This window comes from Nothoprocta perdicaria, unplaced genomic scaffold, assembly GCF_003342845.1.
Source record: "Nothoprocta perdicaria isolate Ctin4 unplaced genomic scaffold, notPer1 scaffold_212, whole genome shotgun sequence".
In the NCBI taxonomy this organism is placed as follows: Eukaryota; Metazoa; Chordata; class Aves; order Tinamiformes; family Tinamidae; genus Nothoprocta; species Nothoprocta perdicaria.
Genome location: NW_020455339.1, coordinates 873,883 through 896,401, shown reverse-complemented (window position 1 = coordinate 896,401; position 22,519 = coordinate 873,883). Strand labels below are relative to the sequence as shown.

Genomic DNA, 22,519 nt, shown 5'->3' with positions numbered 1-22,519 from the left:
TGGTGTCATGCCTTTTGTGTGTCTGGTTTTCCTTTTTTGCAGTAGTTCTTCTATTTCACATATTTGTAATCTATCTTTGCAGGGCCAGACCTGGTTCTCAAAAGCTTCACCACTTTGAATAGCAAGGCTATGGCCTGGAATAAAAACAGGATTATGCCTCAAACACTCAGAACTATTATTTAAATGCATTATTTTTGTTTGTTCCAGGATATTTTAATAAACTGCCGCCGCGCTGCCACTTCTGTTGCTATCTGTCCACCAATCCCATATTATCTTGCTGTGGGCTGTTCTGATAGCTCAGTAAGAATATAYGATCGGCGAATGCTTGGTACAAGAGCAACAGGTAGGAACCATACTCTTAGCTGGAAAGTTTTCTAACCACTTGCAATTCTTGTTTCTGCGGGATTTTTTGTTGTTTTTTTTCTTCAAAATAAATGCTGAATGACTGACGTGTAGTATTTTTATTCAAGATCTATGTTTGTTTAGTAATGGGATCGTTTCACTCATATTTGCTAATAGAAAAATCTTAGGTAAGTAAAGCTCATCTCTTCATTCATCGTGTAATATATTCAATGCAGAAAATGGAATTCTGGCATTCTTAATACCTCTTCCTTCCTCTTGAAATAAGTTACTGAAATGTTCTAAAAAAACGGGAATTATAGCCTCTAATGGATCCTCTCTATTGTATTGAAGTTCTTACTGCTTTCTACTCTACTACACTGTAATGTGTTGCCTGTTACTGGAAGAAATCTTGTGATTTGTATAATGTTATATGAACTATTTAATTTTGCAGCAGTTCAGATATGCAGACTAGTAGGAGAAGAGCAGAGAAAAGACAAAACTTCAAAAACTGCATTTTTTTCTGTATATATATTCTATATATATAGCCTTGTTTCTTTTTTTTTTTTTTTTTTTTTTTTGTTCTCTTTTTTCATTCCCCAAGGATAAGATATTCCGTGACTTACTGGCAGTGAGCAAGATACAGATTTTCATTTTCTTTCTTTTTTTTTGTTTTTAATATATAATGTAGGGAATTACGCTGGTCGAGGCACTGTTGGAATGGTGGCACGATTTGTTCCTCCTCATCTCAATAACAAATCCTGCAGAGTGACMTCTCTGTGTTATAGTGAAGATGGTCAAGAGATCCTTGTTAGCTACTCTTCAGATTACATATACTTGTTTGATCCCAAGGATGACACAGCCCGAGAACTTAAAGTTCCTTCTGCTGAAGAGAGACGGGAAGAGGCAAGTGGTTAGGGTGACCTGTCCTCATGTTTTGGCGTTTTTTTCTCATCTTACCAGTTGTACTCCCTTTGAATGACTCTCAAACCATTGTTGTATTCTCGAGGATTTTTAAAAATATGTATAGAATGTCTGCGTTCTGTGTAGAATGTGGCGTTCTGCAATGTTCTGCTTTTTATTATTTATTTATTTTGGCTGCCTGTTTCTTACCATGTTAATGAAAGTTGCACTGTCTGTATAGTACTTTTACAAGTACTGCTGCAAACCGTGTTGTGCTATGAAAATAGTTAGAGGCTTAAAAAGAATACACAAATAACTATCAACATGGAGAACTGAATATTTTGGCAGAATTCAGACTTAACTTACTGTCCAATATGAAAGCCTAAAATGTATAAAATGAAAAACTGTGATAGTTCTTGGAGTCATGGCTTTAGACTGAAAAGCTGYGATAGTTCTTGGGTTTAGACTGCTGAACTCAGAGCTGTTTTGTATGGCTAGAGCCTTTGCATTCTATTGATTCTGTCCTTTTTTTTTCTAGTTACGGCAACCACCGGTCAAACGTTTGCGGCTAAGAGGGGATTGGTCAGATACTGGGCCCAGAGCAAGGCCTGAGAGTGAACGAGAAAGAGATGGTAATGTGTTTGCTGTCATGCCTTTTTTTTTTTTTTTTTTATTCTCCTTTCTCCTCTACTTATCACTTAGTTCTTTTGAAGGAGAGGTGACAGAGGGCACTCTAAGCAAGTTGCAGATGAAACAAAACTGAATGATGTGGCCAACACTCCAGAGGTCTGCGCTGTCATTCAGAGGGGCCTGGACAGGCTGGAGAGTTGGGCAGAGAGGAACCTCATGAGGTTCAACAAGGACAAGTGCAGGGTCCTGCACCTGGGGAGGAATTACCCCAGGCACCAGCACAGAATAGGGGTCGACCTGCTGGAAAGCACCTCCACAGAGAGGGACCTGGGAGTCCTGGCTGACACCAAGTTAACCATGAGTGAGCAGTGTGCCCTCGTGGCCAAGAAGGCCAATGGGATCCTGGCTGCATCAGGAGGATGTTGTCAGCAGGTCAAGGGAAGGGATCCTGCCCCTTTGCTCAGCTCTGGTGAGGCCKYACCTGGAGTATTRGGGGCAGCTCTAGGCTCCCCAGTGTAAGAGGAACGTGGAGCTCCTAGAGAGGGTCCAGCAGAGAGCAACAAAGATGATTAAGGGACTGGAGCATCTCCCGTGTGAGGAAAGACTAAATGAAGTGGGCCTGTTTAGCCAGGAGGAGATTGAAAGGAGATCTCATCTACATGTACAAGTACCTGAGGGGAGAATGTAGGGACTTTGGGACCAAACTCTTCTCAGTCGTGACCAGTGATAGGATGAGGGATGATGGGTACAATTTGAAACTCGGGAAGTTCCATCTCCAGGTGAGGAGGAACTTCTTTCCTGTGAGGGTGACAGAGCCCTGGCACAGGCTGCCCAGGGAGGCTGTGSAGTCTCCTTCTCTGGAGRTCTTCCAAACCCGCCTGGGTGCCGCCCTGTGCCCCGTGCTCTGGGTGTCCCTGCTGGAGCAGGGGGCTGGGCTAGATGATCTCTAGGGGTGCCTTCCAACCTCAACCAGTCTGTGATTCTGTAATATGCTCAGCAGACTAGATCTACTGCGGGAGTTGTTAAGACCTGATTCATACTTTTCTGTTAAAGGATAATTATTCCTTCCTCCCACTATTCACTGTGTTTAGTCTGTTTTCTTCGGCTTTATTTTGATACCTGTTTTATTAAATTATGGGATGTGTGTGGATATCAGGACTGATCTTTGAGAGAGGCATATTCTTAGTGTATATGTTCTATACAAGTACAGTACAGAATTCCTCAGTGCTGGCTTTTTATGTAGGTTAATAAAATATTTTTCACTGATGTATTTTTTTAGGCATTCCTACTTGTGACTGTTTCAGTTTCTTAGGATCTTGGACTACAAAACTTTTGGAAAAGCTACTTTAAGAAAATCATTAATTGGCTAAGGGGCCAGAAAAAGCTCATACATTTTTTTTTCTTTCTTCCCCAGTGAAATAGTTTTCCATTGGAAGATACTAGTTTGTTAACATATGAATATTTTGGAGACCACAAGAAACAATTAAGGAKTCCAATATTCTATTTCAACTTTTTTTTTTCCCCTCCTGTCTTCTTTCTTAGGACAATTCTTATTCCAGTCCTGCCATTTTATCCAAAACCTAAAAGGAAAATGAAATAAAATCCTCAAACTCACTTTCTTTTTACATAGCTGCATGTAGTAGTATTAAATTGTGCTCATATGTTAAGTATACGTCATGAAGAAACCTTTTGTAAATTTTAAAAATATCATGTGCCAGCTTTATCCTCTACTTTTCATTCTTTCAAAATTTTATGATAAAATTTTCATTTTATAGTGACCTGGAAAAACAGATACATAGATTTTCTATGCTTACTTAACYAACATTTAAAATGGACTTCAGAAATAGATTTCAGAAAGTCACATGTACAAAACCTCCAGGTAGTTATTAAATATAAAATAACTTAAAGCTTTAGGAGGAAGTTTTTTTTTTTTCTTTAATATAGTGCTGTGGACAGTTAGCAATTTTTTGCTAAACTGTTGTGCTGAAAATCAGAAGATTATTAGGTGTTCTGATTATAGGGCTGTTTTCTTATGGAAAAACAAATGGTGAAAAAATGAATTCTTTAATGAACTCCTAAATAAAACTTCAGCATTACTRTTTTTACAGGGGAACAGAGCCCTAATGTGTCTCTGATGCAGAGGATGTCAGACATGCTATCAAGATGGTTTGAAGAAGCCAGTGAAGTTGCACAAAGCAATCGAGGACGAGGAAGGTCACGGTCCAGAGGTGATTTCCTTCTCTTACAGCCAAAAAAAATGGCAACAGAAAGTATGTTTATACTTGATATAGTGCTTGAATGTCAGCCTTTTTAGGATGTAGATAAAAAAGAATTCTGAAGAACTGAGCACGTTTGGATGCCCTCTAAGTGATAATGTAAAGGAATCTTTAGAGACAGAGTAAATTGTAAATTTACCTTTGAGTTCTTTTTTTCCCCTCTTTTTTTTTTTTTTTTCTCTTTCTCTCTTTTTCTTTTAATCAAAGGTGGGAGTAATCGTCCAGATGCTCCTGCTTCTAATAACGTGGCACCTAGCACAGAATCAGAAACTGCTATGGAAGTAGATGGTCCTGAACAACTTCCATCATCTTCATCGTCTACAATGTCAGCCCAAGCTCCTTCAACATCTTCAACAGAGTCCCCCCCTTCAACTTCATTATTATCCTCTCCTGATAATGAACAAAGGCCTTCTTTAGGGGCCTCTGCTCAACCTATGTTCCATCAATCTGGTGAGAAAAAAACCTATCTTGTGTCTTTTAAAAAACCCTATTTGAATAAGAAGATATATATTTTGGGTAACTGATCTAAATTCTTTTCTTTCTTCAATGTCCTTAATGAGTCTAGGCATTTAATACTTAGCAAGTGAGTGCAGCTGTGGGTTATRGTTTGATGTCTTTGTATTTTAAAACTCGGTTGTACCCCTTTGTCTGAAAAGGGAATCTCAAAGATAATAGTCAATCCTGTCTTTTGAAATGAATATACAAGGGTTTTTTTTTTCTAAATATATTGTTTTCTTTGTGGATTTAAGTAATGTTATGCCTTCTCCAACTGTGATTTGGCTGTAGCAACTTCAGTCCAGTGAACAGCATAATCATTGATATTTTTTGCTATCAAAAATAATCTGAATATACAGGACTTATGTTGCACTGTGTTCTTTAGTTAATAATTTCACTGTTTATTGATTTTTAAGTTTGTATATCTTGAAGAAACTCATCTGTGTTAAGTAGTGACTCATTCTTACTGGGAAAAATAAGAAATGTATTGCACTTTTAATGTCAGGAACATGTTTGGGTAGGAGTAAAAGAGCACCCTATACTTTGRCCTGCCGTTTTGCATCACTGTGCAGGAAAAAATGCCACAGCAGTTCGAGTTAGATATTTATATGAGAAGCTGTGGGCGTTTTTTTTGTTTGTTTGTTTTTAAGTGAGTTCCTAGAYCTTACTTGGAGGAAAGACTGATATGGTCTGAAAGCACCTGAAACATTTCAATTTGATTATTTTAAAATCCTCCATTTTTGTATAAATTTACCATTTGTTATGTGCTGATTCTGTTGGTGAAGAAATCCATTTTGCTATTTGAAAAGATAGTAGCATCTTCAGGTCCTAAATGGATACAGTAATCCTTTACCTTGCTGCAGTAAAGGAGCGAGAGGAATTTCCCAAGAAAAAGTGTGACATTTAGTGTACTGTGGCTCCTTCAGTCCAAATCTTTGGGAAAGATGAGAAATTACTGGATATTGGTTATTTGTTCTGTTCTTTGCACTTTTTCAAACCTTGCAATTATTCCAATTCTTCTTATTTAGAGAAAATGAATAATGAGGAGTTCATACATCCACTTAATTTTTTCTAGTGAGCGAATGCTGGAAATTTGTTTAGCATCACGAATTTTTAGTTTCCTAATGTTTTTACAGCTATCAGTATTAGCTGGGTTTTTTTTCAGTACCTGGAAACAAAAAGCATTAAGGGTTCTATTCTAATGCAGTGTAACCCATTTAGCAGCCACTGCCTTTGGTCCAGAAGGATGGTAGCAAAAGAYCTCACACACCATGGAATCAACCATTGCATTTTGGTCTGGATGTCTTGTAAAATAGAAGGCATGTGCAGGAGAGCAAGTCCCRTATTGAAGAGAGTTGCTACAAGCTGCATCACTGAATCTTTGTGGACCGCAGAATAACAGTATTCTAAAGAGCAAGTCTGGAATTATGTTTTTACTATCCTGTCTGTTAAGGAATGACTGCTCATTTTAACCAACCTCTTCTCTCTGAATCTGTCTGAATTTCTAAGTAAAAGTTTATTGTGCTAGCAGGGAGCTGTAGCTATTATTTCTCAATCCAGCTCTTTCCAAAGAGCATTTCAAAARGCATCCTCTTTTCCAGTGTCACTTCAAATTTCAGACTCTTTCTTAAGTATATTCAGTTCTGAAAGGGTTGCTGATGGGATGTGCAGATTCTGTTTGTTTTTGACAGAGAGTGGTCGCTTTATGATTTACTGCATAATATCCAGTACATTCTTTGACCACACCTAAACAGGTGTCAACACAACACTTGAACACAAATATTTTCTTTTGCTGTGTGTGTATACTTATCTAACCTATGGTGCTGCCCAGTTATGTGATTTTATTTATTCACAGCCTCTAGTTTAGAAATGTGAAAACAAGGCCCTTTGTGCAGAACAGAATTGACTGAATTTGTATAGTTGCATTTGAAAGTCAAGACAGAACTATTGCTTTTTTGGTTTCAGGAGCAGGGACTTGGTAGTGTAGCTTCAACTTCTGAAATTAGTTGTTTAAGCAAACTGAAAAGGGCCTTCCAGCAGGAATTTAAAACCAGCTTTACATACATATATAAATATATATATATATAATGTATAGACTACCTCTTTACAGCTGCAGTGTTGTCTCCATGCAAAAAGATTTTAGTATCTGCCAAGTAAGTGAGGTTTTTTTTTTAACTTTAATAGAAGTTATGCTTAAGTAATGTGTATCTGAGAGCAAATTGAGAAAAATAGATAAGCTTGTTACTGAAGCTATAGGAAAGGTTCTTATGGAACAGAATTAGAAAAAGCTTTCAATTAAAGGAAAAAATATTCTGTTAAATAATGGAGGTAAGAGCTTGTCTTCACGTGCAGATTAACGCTTGGCTTACAGACAAAAGCTGTAGAAATAACAAGACAGCTGTTAGGATTGAAAAGACAGAAGTAAGTACGGAGGGAACTAGAGGAAGTGTAGGGGAGAGAAAATATGTAGGAGGAGGTGAAATAACAAGTTGTTGATTAYGAAGGTGAGAAATTCAGACAAAAACTTCAGGTTTTGTCCGGTATGGTATGAATGGTATGAAGGAGGAGGAAAGTGACAGTAGGAGTGGCATTTTAAATACAGTGGTGTTGGAAGTTGTGGTGTTCGGAAGACCAAATGGAAGAAAAAAAGCAGATGTTTTCAGAAGCATATTTGAATGGACTTTTGAATGCAAATTTATGTAGACTTGCATAGGATTGGGGCATGTGTTTGTAAAGGAGAATGGATCAGGTGGGTGAACAGCTAAGTCACTTCCTCAGTCCTCAACACAGGCTCTGGTACTAATCCTCTTGAAATAGCAGTAACTTTACATGTGTGTGATTTAAATTGGTATGGTTTTCCAGAAAATAGACCTTTTTTTTTTTTCTTTTTGATTATTTGATCTTCTAGATCCAAATTACTTCTTGTAATATTTAAAAAAAACTATATGTGTTCAGCCAATGCAAGAATGGTTCAGTGCTAGAGATCCTTGGGCCAATGTGRTATGTCTTGCAAGAGAAAGATAGTTGCAAACATTAGAGAAAAATGCAAATTATCAGCAAGGTCTGTTTAGAAAGACATATCTCAAGAGCCTGTTCTTGTAAGTGTGTTTGAATCAAGCTTTTCTGTAAGGGGGAAGTATAATGGCTGAATATTTTAATGCTTGTCTCTAAGAAAAAAAGTATTGTGTCACCTTGCATATTTCATTCAGTGAAATGAATGTAATTTAATTTTATGCTACTTCTRAGGTACTGTGGTTTTAACTTGCTAAGAAACTTCAGATTTTAATGCAACATAGAACTCCAGACACACATTGGTGGCGGAAGGAAGTTAATTTCTAAGGAAAAGGCTTAGTTGTCTTTTTTTTTTTCTTTTTTTTCCCCCCTCCTCTTTATTTTTTTTCTTTTACTTTCCTCTCCCTCTCTCCATTTTCCTTTTCTCAGTCCATTTGCTGGCAAAATAAACATTTGCTTAGAAGTTCTGCAGCATGCTAATGGTGTAATTAAAGATATTCAAGATAGYTTTTTCTTTAAAGTACAAGATTTAGTTCTTACAACTTAAATGGTAAATGAATCAGTAGCATATGTGGAAAACTACAATTTTAGATACCACTGAAATGTATAAATGTATTTTTTAAAGAGTTTTAATCTCTGGAAATATTCCACACCAGATTTGTTTTAGGAAGCAATCATCCTGCTAGAACTTTTCAACCATTAATTGGCATGATACGTTTTCTAATACCAATATTAGGTTGAAAATGTGAGATCTGAGAGTCTTGAGCTCTAACTGCTTTGTCAAGTGGTTGGATTTTGTATTTAGATTTCTTTCACTTTATAAAGCAAAATTTAAAATTTACTTGCCTCTCTGAGTGAATAAGCATTTCAGCATGTTGGTAAAGCTTTTGCTTGGATAAAAGGGGATACCTAAATGCAAAATTCTTCAGTATTTAACATTTCATGTTAAATGTTGGGTTTTTTTCATTGCAAGTTTCCTCATGTCTGCAAGTACTCCAAGGTACTTGAGGGTACTTGAGGGGTAGGTCTAGGCTAGCAGTTCATAGCAAAACCAGCTAGTTTTTGGTGCAAAAATTKTAGTGTGGATTAGCTTCTCTACCCTACCAGAGTTAGATATGAAAGGAGTTCAGCAGTGCTTCAGATCAATGTTTGTGCTTCAGTTCTGTGAAATAGTTGATAATAAAGAGAAGCACTTAAAGCACTTGCTATACAGCACTCTTGTAAGTGGAGGAAATCTGTAAAGAGCATGTAAAGAGTGAAAAATTACTTATTTCTGGTTTTATAGGAGTTTGCAAAAATGTATCTGATAGAATAGTCTGTTAATACTAAAACATTTATGATGCATTAAATTGCTTTCTCTGTAGTTTCAAACTTGGATCCTCACCCATTTAGGAATGTATGAAAAAAATTGAATTAATGGTAAAATGTATTCYGGGATTAGATACTATTAAACACAGGCTTGTTATGATCAAAATATCATTAAAATGGCTTTTCACTCAGAAAGTTATGAAATGAGAGATTCTGAAAATTTACCTATTTAGACCAAGATTGCATAACATTACCCCACAAGTGTTCTGATTTGTTCTGTGTGCTAGTAACTGGTAAATGAATACTTGTTTTCTTTTACATAGTTAGGATCGATCTATTTTAAAACAGTTATTTCTGAAATGTTTTAAGTGTTGAAGATGGGGAGGGGGGTGCACTGCATGCAAAGAATCCTGAATGTTTAACTCTTATGATTAAAAAAATTAGGAAGAGAAAAGCAATTTAAATATCTTAAATCTGATTCTTGAAGTGTTTATCACTTTAATTGCACTTAGTACCTGTTGCTTCTCTCTTTGATCACTCTTTTTTTTTATACATTCTTTATGTTGTATGTTTTGTGCCTCTTTCTTTTACACACTTCTTGTTTGTTTGTTTTTTGTTTCTGTTTTTTTTCCCCATTGTCAGAGTTAATGGGACCTGAGTTAGCTATAATCCGTAGGGGGCTGCAGCGGCTGAGGCTTAAGAAGGCCGAACAACAGAGACAGCGAGAGCTAGCTGAGGGCTCAGCACCACAGGCCTCCACCTCTGATCAGGCTGCCTSTAAGGGCTCCTCACAGGACCCTCAGACTTCAGGTTGTCATTTGTCAAGGTTTCGTAAGCAGCTAACATAGTTCTAGTTTGTGCTGCCGTTGTTTGCTGAGATGCTTCTCTTTCAGGACGAGATAGTTAACGCGTTTGCTGCTTGTCTTACCTTGCATGTGGTGGTGCTGATCATCACATGGTTAGGGAAAGAGCAATCATGAAATCCTTTGTTTCTCTAACGTGTTTGAATTATCTTCTTAAATGATGCGATAAGAAGAAAGTTTCTGCGATAAGAAGAAAGTTTCCTAAGCGCCAGTTCCGAGGTATATATGCAGTATATATTAAGTGATTAAGTAAGAAATTGCTGTGTTATGAATACAGCGATACACTGACACCCTTGGAATTGCCTTTTGCTGTTAATTGCGTGTGATAACCGCATTTGAGACTCCGCCTTGGACAGTGTACGTGTTAAATCAGGGTAACAATTCAATAAAACAGAATTTTGGCACTCTCACATATTTTGTTTTTACAGTTAGTCTAGTGAAAGTACCTGTAATAAACCCTAATCTCTAGATGTGCTCCCTCTAAAGAAAAGTAAAAGGAAAAAAAAAAAAGAAAAGAAAAAACCCTCAAACCCACAAAAAACAGAAGGGTTTTTTTTACTCTTCTTCACCATCCTGTTTCTCCTGTCTTATTGAGATTAAAAATGATTAAGAAAACCTTGCAGTTTGTTATCATTGAAGAGGCATTTCTGAGCAAGGTGTAGGTTAATATGGAAGCGTGCATACGAGTGCTCCGTTAGAGAGGTAAGCCTCAAAGTATTAACTTGAAGCAAACTGTTTCAGGGCCCCCGTGTAGAAATGAGTGGGCTGCACATTGAAAGTGTGAGCTATCAGCCTGGCTTGTATTGGAAGGATGACMCGGCTATAATTTTTCCTTTGTRGATAAATTTTGCAGGCTAGGTTGCWTTTGAGGTTTGTTTCATGCATTCACAACTTAGCTTACTGTGGTTTAATCTATTCATTTATATTGAACCATATTTAACAATTCAATCGAACAGTGACTAGTGCTCCAGTTAAAATACCTAGTTACTGGACTTTCAGTAATCTTTTGCATTGGGGAAATTTTCAAAGTTTGTAAAGCCTCTAATCCATGCGATGGCCAGGACAGGTGGTACTTCATGTGTGAGAGTAGAGCAAGAGAAACAATGATAGCAATATTCTTAAAACTGGATGCAGAAAGCCCAAGGTTTTMCAGGAAAAGCTTAACAAAATCAAAAAATCAAAACAGAACAATAAACTRCTTTGTTAATAGAAAGCCAATATTTTTTCAGCAAACTGAAAAACATGGTATATTAACTCAAAAGGCAAGGATTAGATAGAGAAAACCCTGGTTAAGACCGTGTTGGTAAGTCTTGATGATCTTCAACGTTTTCTTTTTTAAAAAGCCAATCCAAAAATAAAATGGAACTAAATTGTCTCCCCTTGAAACTTTGATTGAAAATTGATTTAAAAAAAAAAAAAAGGTTATTTTAATCATCCTTAAAATTCTCAGCTGGAAGTATATTGATGGATATTTTACTATCTCACTGTGACGTAGGTTGGTCTGGGCTTCTCTTGATACTGTCTCACCCCTCTATTTCTTGACACCTTCTTCAAGAATGCATTATAATTCTTCTTGTTGTGCTCACTGTGTCATAGGATCCCCACTAACACAGATGTGAAGAGAAAGCTTTAAATGTTTGTTCTGACTGGGAGCCAGAGAGATGCTTCAGTTTGGATCCCACCACTGCCTCACAGAATTCTTAATTGCCACAGAATTCTTAATATGCTTTGAATTTTAAGAGAACTAAAGGGAAGGTTGTGGGATCCCCAGAGAGTCACGGAGCACATGACTRTTCTTGGAAGAACCTGAAATTCAAATATTTGCTTCATTCCTTATGTGATGACAGYTTTTCAAATAATAGATTTAAAATGAAGATTTGCCTAGCCCTATGGAAACATTTGTTTCCTTGTGAGGGAAAAAGTCAGTTTTGTTAAATCATATGAAACTTCAGCTGGACTATTTTATCTTTTTGCTGTTTGGTTGCTAGAATATATAGACTATGGAAGAATTAAGCATGTAAATTTGATGAATCATTTGAGTGTATTTAGGCAATTTAACCTTTATTTTTTCTTGTTAASCAGTGTAAAATGGTCGTAGGTCTTAACTGAGGTCTCAAAGTCAGGATACCCCCTAATCACTTGTCCTATTCTTGTTTCCAAATAATTAATGTCAGTCAAGCCTGCAGCATTTAAGGCTAGGTCTCCTCCCCACTTTTTTTCCTCTCAGTATTGCTGAGCAATAGATTATATGCACATTTTTATATATTCTGAAGAAAATTGTTTAATGTATATGTGGAATAGCAGGAAGTTCTACAAGTTGTACACCCTGTGTGTTGCAGGAGAGCTGCGTGTTGTGGTATTTGGTCATTTATTCCTCAAGGTATTTGATCTAAAATTACATGATACCTTTTTCCTGTATGGGTAAAAGTACAAGAATCTCCTGTTGTGCTTCATTAGTTTCTTCCCTTGTATTCCTCCTTCCCTCGTGTGGAAGGAGCAAAAGAAACTCTTCCTTCTGCATAAGGAGTCCAAATCATCTTTCCATTGTCTATTTTTTAAGACTTCTAGGCTCTGGACATGTCTGTGGATATACTGTTATATACTAATATATTTACTCTTTTGGGGGATAAAAATACTTTGTTTTATTCCCCTCTTCTAACCTCTTTGAGATTCAGTTTTGTAAGATATGTATGAGTAATGTCTTGGAAAGCTGGAGCTGCAGATTTCTTGTCCGTCTTTTTTTCTAGACAGAGGCACAATCATTTTGCATCCATGCAGACAAAATTTCATAATCTTTTTTCATGAAAGGTTGTGTTTGATGCTCTGCCTTTCGGCAACTTGATTTTTTTTTCAGGCACCTATTAGTACAGCACTTGCATTCCTGAGAACTACTACATCCTAAAAAATTTTATGTGCTGCCACATGAAATAAAGCTGTAGATTCTGTTTGGCCAGGGCTGCAGGTTCACAATCCCTGCTCTAAATTTATCAGTATAAAATGTTCAGCTGAAAGCATTTACTTATTTTATAAAGCAAATTACCATTTTATAAAGAACATTACCATGTTAGGCTGTAGGGTAGTTTTGTCTGCTTCTAGCCTAAGGGCTTGTTACAGGAAGAGTAACGCAAAGAGCTGCAAGCCAGGTCTCTATAATGATTAACCTTCACGATTTAGAAAATTATGTTGAAAGCTTGACTCTGTTGTTGAATGCCAAAGTGGGTTATCTAAGTAATCATTGACAGTGAGTTGACATAACATTAGGGAACACGTTCTGCATCCTCAGATAGCAAAAAGTCTTGTTTTATCAGATATCTTATCTGAAGCAGCGTTTCAAAAGCAAAATATGCCATGTATGTGTCAAGCCTGTTTCATCCTCAAGCCATCTTCAGAGAAAGTAAACCTTTATGAGCTTTTACTGCTGTTCTGCCCAGTAATTACATGCCATATACATACCAACATAAGGTAGAAACGAGTCGTAAACTGAAACAAGGCTTAGGGAGCTGCACTTCCATTTTTTAAATCTTTAAATGACTGGAATATCACTCGAGAGGTAACAGAGGCATGAAACAACCGTTTTTAAAGTTATAGTAAAAAAATAAATCGTGGAGTGATAGAGAAAAAGAAACAGGGTTTTGCTGTGCAAACTAGTTACAGCAGGGTTAACCAACGATCCCTTACCTGCAAAAATAGGAAGGACTACTTGAACCTGTGATGCATGCCAACTTCTCTCTTTTTTTAATTTAGTTCTGTCAAAGTTCTGTACTTCTGAAGCCGTTAAGGCTGGACGAATTTAGCTATTGTATCTATCTCTTTTTCTGAATGAAAAAGGGAGCGATTCTAATTTTCATTATCAAATTCCTTGCACTCCATTTAAGTGCCCAGAACATGAAATACCTCAACTTTAATTCCAGAATGCATAGCTGAGAGATTATGATAGTGGAAAGCAGTTGCTCCTAATTATTAAGTATTTCTTTTTGTAGTTTAATATCTGCTGTGAGTACAATGATTCTGGATTTTGAAAACACTTTAGGTAATAACTTTTTTTTTTCCCCAAAAAAAAACTTTATCAGAGTTGGGAAGAATACTGAATCAGACTTCGTACAAAACCAAGCCATCTATTAAAAGAGAGGCCTGACCTTTTCTAGTCTGCTTTCACAGTTCTGTTTGTTTCCCTGCTTGAGCTGTGAAGTTTTAGCATGTTGAATACTGCAGTGCTACTCCAGTGGGGAGCTGGTGATCTCTAGTTTTGGGGGATTTGAGAAAGAAAACAGTGAGTTAGTAAGTGTTACATACAGAGCTCTTTTTGCAACAATCCTAGCTGAAAATTTTAGTATGCTTTGTTTGCTTTGTTTAAAAATTCTTAAAGGTTTATTCCAAGTGAGATATATTCCCAAAACTGTAAGAAAATGTGCCAAATCTCAATATTAAATTGATATTTAAGTCTATGTAAGTATGGATGATTACCTAGAAGTTTTTTCATTTGCACTTATTGTGACTGAATTAGGCAAATGGTAAATTATACCCATGTTCCTTACTCACTGTTGTATAGTTGAAGTTTTAATGAAACACAGAAGGGCTAGTAAGTGTACTAAATATAATGTGCTTATCTATTTTCACAATACATTTATTCAGTCATATTGCTGTTGTTCCTCTTGGCCTGATATAAAGAAGTGATGGGATTACCCTTTCCAGCCGAGTAAAAKGTTTTGGCCGCGTTCTTAATTGCCTTTTAAAGGACATGCAGAAAAATTGGACTGTGGCAACGCTGTTGGACTGTGTCTTGCCACACGAGGCATCTCCTCACTGTTTTTGAACACAAGGTAATCCCAGTCATGGGCTCATAGGCTGCGAGTTAGGGATTGAAGCCAGTCTACCCATGAAGGAGAGCGACGTTCCAATTGCTACACGGAGTCAGCTGCACTATAAGTAGGAGGTTTTGTGACATGAGGCATCTTCACAGCAGCTTTTTCCTTCTGACTTACGATCTAAAAACTGGGCCAGCACTTCATTGAAAATATTTCACTATATGTATCTCTCTGTTAACTTAGAAATGATGTGTAAAGTAAATATATTAATGATTTATAAGTTTCCTAGTTAAGATCTAAATCTAGAGAAAAAAAATCTTTGGCTTAGCTGCATTTGGTGCAAGGAATAAGCCTATCTAAACAGAGGTAAAGATACCCTAAGGCCAATGGAATAATGCACTTGGCTGATGGTGTTTTCATTTTTTTCCATGATCAAATGTGAATCTATGTAAAYCTGGTTTGCTACTGTGATAAAGACATGAAGACCCATTCATGGTCATCAGAAGCTACAGAGGGATATCCTCTAACAATGCAGACTTGTGAATGTCACAAGTGGGATGTACTTTGGGGAATTCGTATTACAAAAGCAGTCTGTGTGCTGCGATAGCTGTAAACTCTCCTCCTTTTTACATTTTATGCTCATARGTACAAATACTGATTATTTAAAGCCAAAGCTAAAGATACTGTTATGCTATTGAGTTTTTTATGCGACTATTTTGAAGTTCATATTTAGTACATTGTTTGAAGTACTGTATCGTGGGATAGTTGGACCAAGGGCTTTCTAGAAGTCRTGACTCTTCAGTGTCATTCCTGACATGTTAGAAACTTGAAGTACACCATGAAATCCTCTGTAATAAATAGATGTTTTAAATACCTACATATTGGCGTAGTTTCAGGTTGTTAAATGATTGCGTAAAGAAACTCATAATGGTTTGAAGCAATGGCTTTGCATCTGTCATGGCTAGCAAATACAATACGGCTGGCTGCTCAGGAAACAACCAAAGCTTTCTTATGTTGCTGCTTTTTTTATTATTATTATTATTTTAAGCTAATATATGATCGTGACATTGCTGTTGCAGATCTCTGCTGCTTATATTTTAAGTTGAAATCTCATTTTTGTTTCAGATTCTCCTTCTTCTGTGGTTAACAAACAGCTTGGATCCATGTCACTTGATGAGCAACAGGGTGCGTGTGACAGGAAATACGCTATACCCAGCCATAGCTGATTGCAATGSTTTCTTTTAAAAATGCTTTTCATAATGATAAACAGACTAAAATGCTGTTCATCTACATAAAGCAGAATTCCATAAGCAGATCTGCTGGAAACTCATTAATTATTTAATTCTCAGTAACAGAGTAAGGTTAATTATTAATCATTTTCTAAACCATCCTCTGCTCAAATCCTATTGCTTTTGTGTATGTACAGTATTCTGTGCTGATGTACTCTACAGACACTTAGCTGTTTTTTGTTTGTTTGTTTGTTTTTTCTTTTTTTTTTTTTCCCCTGGGATTAAAGAGCAAGTATAATCATCAGAGTTGCTTGTAATTGTATAAAGCCAAAGGGGACAGTGGGGAGATAAGGTGTGCAGATTTGTACTACTTGCACAGTCCGAAGAACTCAAGTGTGCCACTATACACCTAGGTGCACTAGCTTTGGTCATCATCAATCTTTCTATACCTCTCTGCTAAACCAGTTCTGGTGTTTCACTTTACCTGCCATCTGGGCTGGTGGTAGAAGAAAATCTAGTGAGCAGCAGACTATTCATTATTCATCAGTCTTCAAACTGTAAGCAGTGAGATGGACTGCACGTGGCCTTACTAAAGCTGAATGAGTCTTTGCTGAATATTTATGCCTGAATAATTAATGAATAATAGAGGGTAATTTTAAAATAGTTTTCCGTACACTCTGCATTTTGCTGACTTTCATATTAAAGTCTCAGTAGATCTGAAATAGAGCTGGTTGTTTTATCATGTTTCAGATTCCAAACTGGAAAGCTGCTTTGAAATCTCATTTCTCAAAAACATTGTTTGGCAACTGATGAGACATGACTTGTTTTAGGATGCCAGAACACTGGAAAAAAGATCAAGCTGTGTATTATATTGACAAAATATATATATTTTTAATGGAATTACATCTTATGGTGAAAGTAGCATTAAAAATCAATGTGCAGATTGGCCAGTTACTCATAGTTCAGTTGCCTGCTCATGAATTTGTGGCCAAGCTGTGCTGACTTTATGAACTCCTTGGAATAAAGCATTATTTGCTGTGAGTAGAATAAACTAGAATTAACATGCACAGTCCATATACTTACTGGAGTTCTTATAACTGAAAAAAAAGTCTAGATAATTGATGGTTTGTTTGCTGTACTTGCCAATTAAACACAGAGAGTTCTCATGGAGAACTAATGTTTTTATATACGTTTATATACACTTTATATACATTGTATATAAATGTATATATACATTATATAAATTTTATATACATTGATGCAGAGGTTCAGTAATCCCTTAAGTAATGTCCATGTCAGGTGTTTCAGTGCCATGTTACAGGTACCATCTTGTTCTGAGCTAACTGATATAGGTCAGTTATGGAGGTGTCTACAGTACTAGTACTGGCAACTRTTTTGGCATATGCTGTGTCCCAGCTAATTAGCTTCCCCTCCCCAAAAGACTTGGGCATCTAGTGCTTTCCAGATCTCAGCAGATAAAGGTGATGAGCTCAGCAKATAAAAGCTTAGGAATTTCAGAACTGTTCCCTGTGCTATAGCACAGTGTGTTCTCTGGCACTTCCTTCTGTAAAGTGCAGTACARCATTTAACTGATAGGAGAATCATCTGGACAAAAATATAATATGCCTTGGACTGTGGATTAGGGAGATCTGAAGAATTACTTGATTTTCAGTCTGCCCACGGTGGGCCTCAGTGTCTTTTTACTGACTGGTATCAATGTAACACTGTTTACTTCATCAGAATTTATCATTATATAAAGGAATCTCCACCATTACCTCCAAGGTCAGCTACTTCTGCTGAATTTTCATGCATTGAAAATTCCTGTTTTCTGAGATACACTATATTTTTCTCCCCTTTTTACTTATTTTTCTCCACTGCAGAATATASAAAGCTGTTTGTTTTGTTTTTGTCTGTTTTTTATGAGGAGGTATACTTAGTACTGAATGAAAAATACTTCGGAAGTTTTTTCTTGGAAAGTCAGCCATTCTCTTCACGTGATTGTCAACTGACCAGTGAAAAGAGCAGTATTGATGATAAGGGAAACTAACTTTGAATTCCTTGCAGTGCTAGTAAATAGTAACTAAATAATGAAATCTATAAAGGTGTCTTTGTGCTCTTAAGTCTTCATAGTTTAAAAAAAAAAAAAAAAAAAAAAGGCCCAACCTTTGTGAAGTTACATTGGCACAGGTTCATTTTCTAAAGGAAGAAAGGGAAGACTTTTTGTTTGTTTCTGCAGTTTCTCACTTTAAGATATCTGAAATGATATAAATGAAGCCCTAGGTATGATATAAAAGCCATATGTATGATATAAATGAACTACATATGATACTTGGTTTTCAGCTATATGGGAGGAATTTGACAGGTATCTTTCTGTAAGCACTGCCAGAGTGGACTCCGTCATGGGAATGTATTTTCTAGCACAAGATTGCGTATAAACAGTGTAGTAATTGGTAGTATCTTTGAGTAATGTGTATTGCTGTAAAATCTAGGTAAAGATACTTTTGAGGAATTTGGAATAGATTTTAGTAGGATGTTGATTTCCTGCTTTCTCTGAGCTTATTAGGGCTGTGCTCTCTTGCTTATTAGAGCTCATACCTAAGTAGATTAATCATTTTGGCCATAGTTCTACGCTTAGTCACAGAACACGTACATCTTCTCCTGTTCTGCCCTCCAGTATTCTGTCAATGTGAATTAGATCTGATTGATCTGACCCACTCCCTCCCTAGGAGGGAAAAAACAAGCAAAGAGAGAGATCAGTGCTCTCCTCTGAGCCATTCAGCCTCTGACAATCACACTGTCTTTCCTGAGAACAAGAGTTTGTGAATCCTGGACTGTACATGAGTGTTCTATAAGAGTTATGTACTAAGCAGAGCTTATCATCTCTTCTCAGAAGCACCTATGTAGTTTTCATTAGCACTGTAAGTTTAATGTTAATTAGTGAATAACACAAATAATTCTCTGCACTTAATTACCAAAACCTTATCTCATCTGCCTTTTGGAGTTTCCTGTTAGTGTCATTTTCATATCCGAAAGCTAGATTGAAGAACAAACACACCCCATCCAAACTGTAGTCCATATTATTATAGTTTTAAGAAAAAGTTATTATATAATATGCCTGAGTTGCATCTCTCTGTGTCCAGAAATGCACAAAAGTTATTTCTCGTAGTTAGGGCCCTCTTGAGTTATGCTTGGAGTACTTCTTTCAGCTTTTCAAGTCTAAATAAATGTAAGCATCACTTCAACACTAAGTTCATCTCTCCAGCTTGTCAGGGTGCCTCTGAATGGCAGCACAACCCTCTGGCACATCAGCTGTTCGTCCCAGTTTTATATCATCACTTATGCTGGAGGTGCACTCTGTCCCTTCATCCAGGTCACTGGGTGGACAATACTGGACCCAGTATTGACCCCAGGGAGCACTGCACCATATAGGCCACCAGCTGTACCTTGTGCTGTTCATAACAACCTTCTGAGCTCTGTCATTCAGGCAGTTCTCAGTCCATTCCCTGATTTCCTATGCTTCCCGGTGAGGATGTTGTGGAAGACAGTGTTAAAGCCTTCCTGCAGTCGAGGTAGACAAAGGTTCCTAATTCTGAACCTTATCTGTCCTTTTTACAAGGAAGCTGAAGAATTCTCCAAGTATGTCTTATCTTTTTTACTCTTTATTTCTCAAAGCCTGACTCCTTATAACAGTATTTGAATATATTTAATATTTGTTCTTGCTTAGGAAGGCATGCTTAAACTGTGAGCAGGTTTGTATACTAAGACTTGCTGGTAAATAGCCACAAAAGACAGAAAGTCTTGGTTTACTTATGAAAGAAGATAACATTTCTGTTCAAAATACTTATGTGCAATAAAATATTTCCAAAATTTATTTCTTATTCATTTAAACTCAGGAAGAGAAAACTTCACATTTACCAGTTGTATCCTTGTTCCACTCTAACAAGACTCTAGCTGTAACCTTTAATTTAGAGGACCAAGGAACTTTCCTGTGGGTACACATTGCATAGAATGAGACCCTTTGCTTCTGCATCCTCAGGATGATGGCTGTAATTCTTTCACTTTTTTTTTTTTCCTTTTACAACTCTTTTATTCAGAATACATATAAGTATATATTTAAAGTTCTTCAGAGGGTTACTGCTGTGATGCAGTGAGTGGGTTTCTGTCTGTGATCAGCTTACAAATATGACCATCCATGGTTACGTGAAGTTCTGCTGTGCTGATTCATAGTTCCCACAACTTTAGTGCTTTATTATAAATAATGGTTCCTTTGGGAATATTGTAGCCATTATTATTTTAATGATTAGCTTTTATGTGGGGGAGTGYGCATGCTTGCTTGAATTGGATGTTACATTTGAATTGGTGGTCCTGCAAAAACTTCCCTCAGCAGCAAAAACTTTGCAAAAACTTGTAAAAATTCTGAAGGTTTCACTTTATTGCATAACAGGGTCAGCTTGCAGGCAGTATTGTAACAACTGCTGTAGTTGTTGTCAGGTGTCTGTACTCTATTGACCAGTGGCAATCTGACAAACTTCTGTTCTAATGGTCCAGAAATGAAAAGCTGGGCATTTGTGCAAAGCAGCACAGTGTCCTAAAAGGCGTTTGAATGGTTCCCCAAACTCAGGCAACTCTCTCCCATCTGAATCCTAAGGAAATGGCACCTCTGTAGTGAGGCTTAATATGAGAGTGCTTTTCATGAGGAATTCTCCATAGTCACTTCAGCATTAATGGCAATTCTGGCCATGGCAAGTAGATAGCCTTTCACCATTAATTTTCTCAAGGGTTCTGTCTTGAAGAAGACTGCTGAACAGTCCTTCAAACCACCCAGCTGAAGTTGGGCAGAGTTATTGTAGTTCTTAGTTTCTTTCACTCCTTTTGCTTTCAGTTCTCACACAGTTTTGCGTTTTGAAAATATTTCCCCGCCACCAAAGATTTTTAAGAAAGGGGTTTTAACCATGAAAGCCCAAAACGTGAGTTTACAGAGATTTTTCTAGCATCTGCCTGAGAATTTAAGGATATTTGTGTTTGAGTGAATTATACATAGAAATAAAAAGAAATAAAGGGGCTGATGATTTTCCTAGATCACTGATCGTGATCTTGTCAGGTTTTTGTATGTATTTACCGAGGTAAAAAAGACTGAGCATCTCTTTTAAAAACACCTTCAATTCTTTTTAATAGTTGACTTGCCATGAAAGAGATCTGCTCGTAATGGATAATAGTGAGTCCACATATTTATCTGGTAATTTTATTTACCTGCATGTAAAAAGGCAGCATATTCCTTCTTTTCTGTTGTAAATGCAAACACATTTTAGGCCAGTTCCAAGGCATTGCAATGTATAAATGTGGTGTGTTGCCTCTGAAACTTTCAACTTGCTTGGTCTGCAAACGGTCTTAAATAGACATAGTTGTGGATGTCGCTACCGTGTTTGTTTTTTGTTAAGATATTTAGAAATATCTTCAGATAAATAAAATTTATTTGCATTGCTGGTTCTCATTCAAACTTTATCAACCGCATGTTTGCAGAGAGTGATAAGCCACGAGCAGGAACAGGTGAACCAGTTTTAAGTCTGCACTATAGTACAGAAGGAACAACTACAAGCACAATAAAACTGGACTTCACTGATGAGTGGTAAGAGGTTACTTTTGTATTTTACTTACTGTTTTTGTTATTGATAAGCCCATTTTGCTTAGATGCAGATACATTTCAAAATAGTATATACCTGTTTTCCATTAGGCATACTTGTAATTTGAAGTGGCTGTGATCCTTGATCCACTCAAAATAGGCATTCTTTAGCATGGAATTTATGCAGGAGTTTTTGATTTGTGAGAGTTACCGTAAATCTTTTTTTTACGCTATTATTAGCAGTGTGAAACTTGATTTCATGGTCAAATAATAGTGTCATGTTAGGTTATTCACTGATCTTGTCTTTATTAAGCAGGCTACTATTGTGATGGAAAGTTAGTCCAGCAGTTAGAATTTAAGCCTTAATTCTGTGCTCCAGATACTATTGAGCAAATTAGTCTTTCTGTGGCAGAGTTTCCTGGTTGTAAAATAAGGAAATTACTATTTACTTTAACTAGTAATCTGTGCATTTACATGGAATGAAGACTTTGTCCATATGGATTTGAAATGCTGAGATTCTCAATCTAGAATAAGCACGCTGTGCTGCTTCTAGCAACATAACATGAATCAATTTACAAATCATGTAGAAATGTAAAAAAGATAATGTAGAAATGTAAAAAAGATAATGGTAATAACAGACCACATTCTTGAGAATCATGCTTGCAGTTCTCTCAATTGATATTTGTTTCAGATATTTTTGTGTTGCTCTGGAGACCATGTAAAGTTTAACAGGTCACAAGAGAGGGTCAGGGAGAGAATAAGAGACCTCAAGAACAAAGCTTTGTCGTTTGTAAATTTAAGATATTTTTCAGAGTGTCTAAAAAAAGTTTATTGATGTTTGGAAAGAATATTTTATGTTTCCAATGGAATTCTTTCCCTTATTTTAAAACAGAAATTGGTGTTCCAAATAATTACCTAATTCAGGCATGAAGGAATCAGTTTCAAGTACAAATCTTGCTAAATATGAAAACTTTGAAGCCTGAAAATCCAAACTGGAAGCCTGTGTCTCAGGATAGAGAAATGATAAATAAGGGTAGAG

The 22,519-nt window shown here is 36.6% G+C and overlaps 1 protein-coding gene across 2 annotated transcripts in view; it reads left to right on the top strand.

The window, feature by feature from the left end:
• The window catches only part of DCAF6 (DDB1 and CUL4 associated factor 6), a 78,903-nt gene that overhangs the window by 30,859 nt on the left and 25,525 nt on the right, over nucleotides 1–22,519 (top strand). Inside the window, exons 6-12 of one of the 2 annotated variants that reach the window (XM_026038547.1) lie at nucleotides 208–343; nucleotides 1,031–1,245; nucleotides 1,781–1,874; nucleotides 3,981–4,100; nucleotides 4,356–4,598; nucleotides 15,757–15,816; nucleotides 21,381–21,486. In XM_026038547.1, coding sequence (XP_025894332.1) covers nucleotides 208–343; nucleotides 1,031–1,245; nucleotides 1,781–1,874; nucleotides 3,981–4,100; nucleotides 4,356–4,598; nucleotides 15,757–15,816; nucleotides 21,381–21,486 — 974 coding nt within the window. The remainder of the gene's footprint in view (nucleotides 1–207; nucleotides 344–1,030; nucleotides 1,246–1,780; nucleotides 1,875–3,980; nucleotides 4,101–4,355; nucleotides 4,599–15,756; nucleotides 15,817–21,380; nucleotides 21,487–22,519) is intronic. The other variant, XM_026038548.1, reaches the window with a different exon arrangement.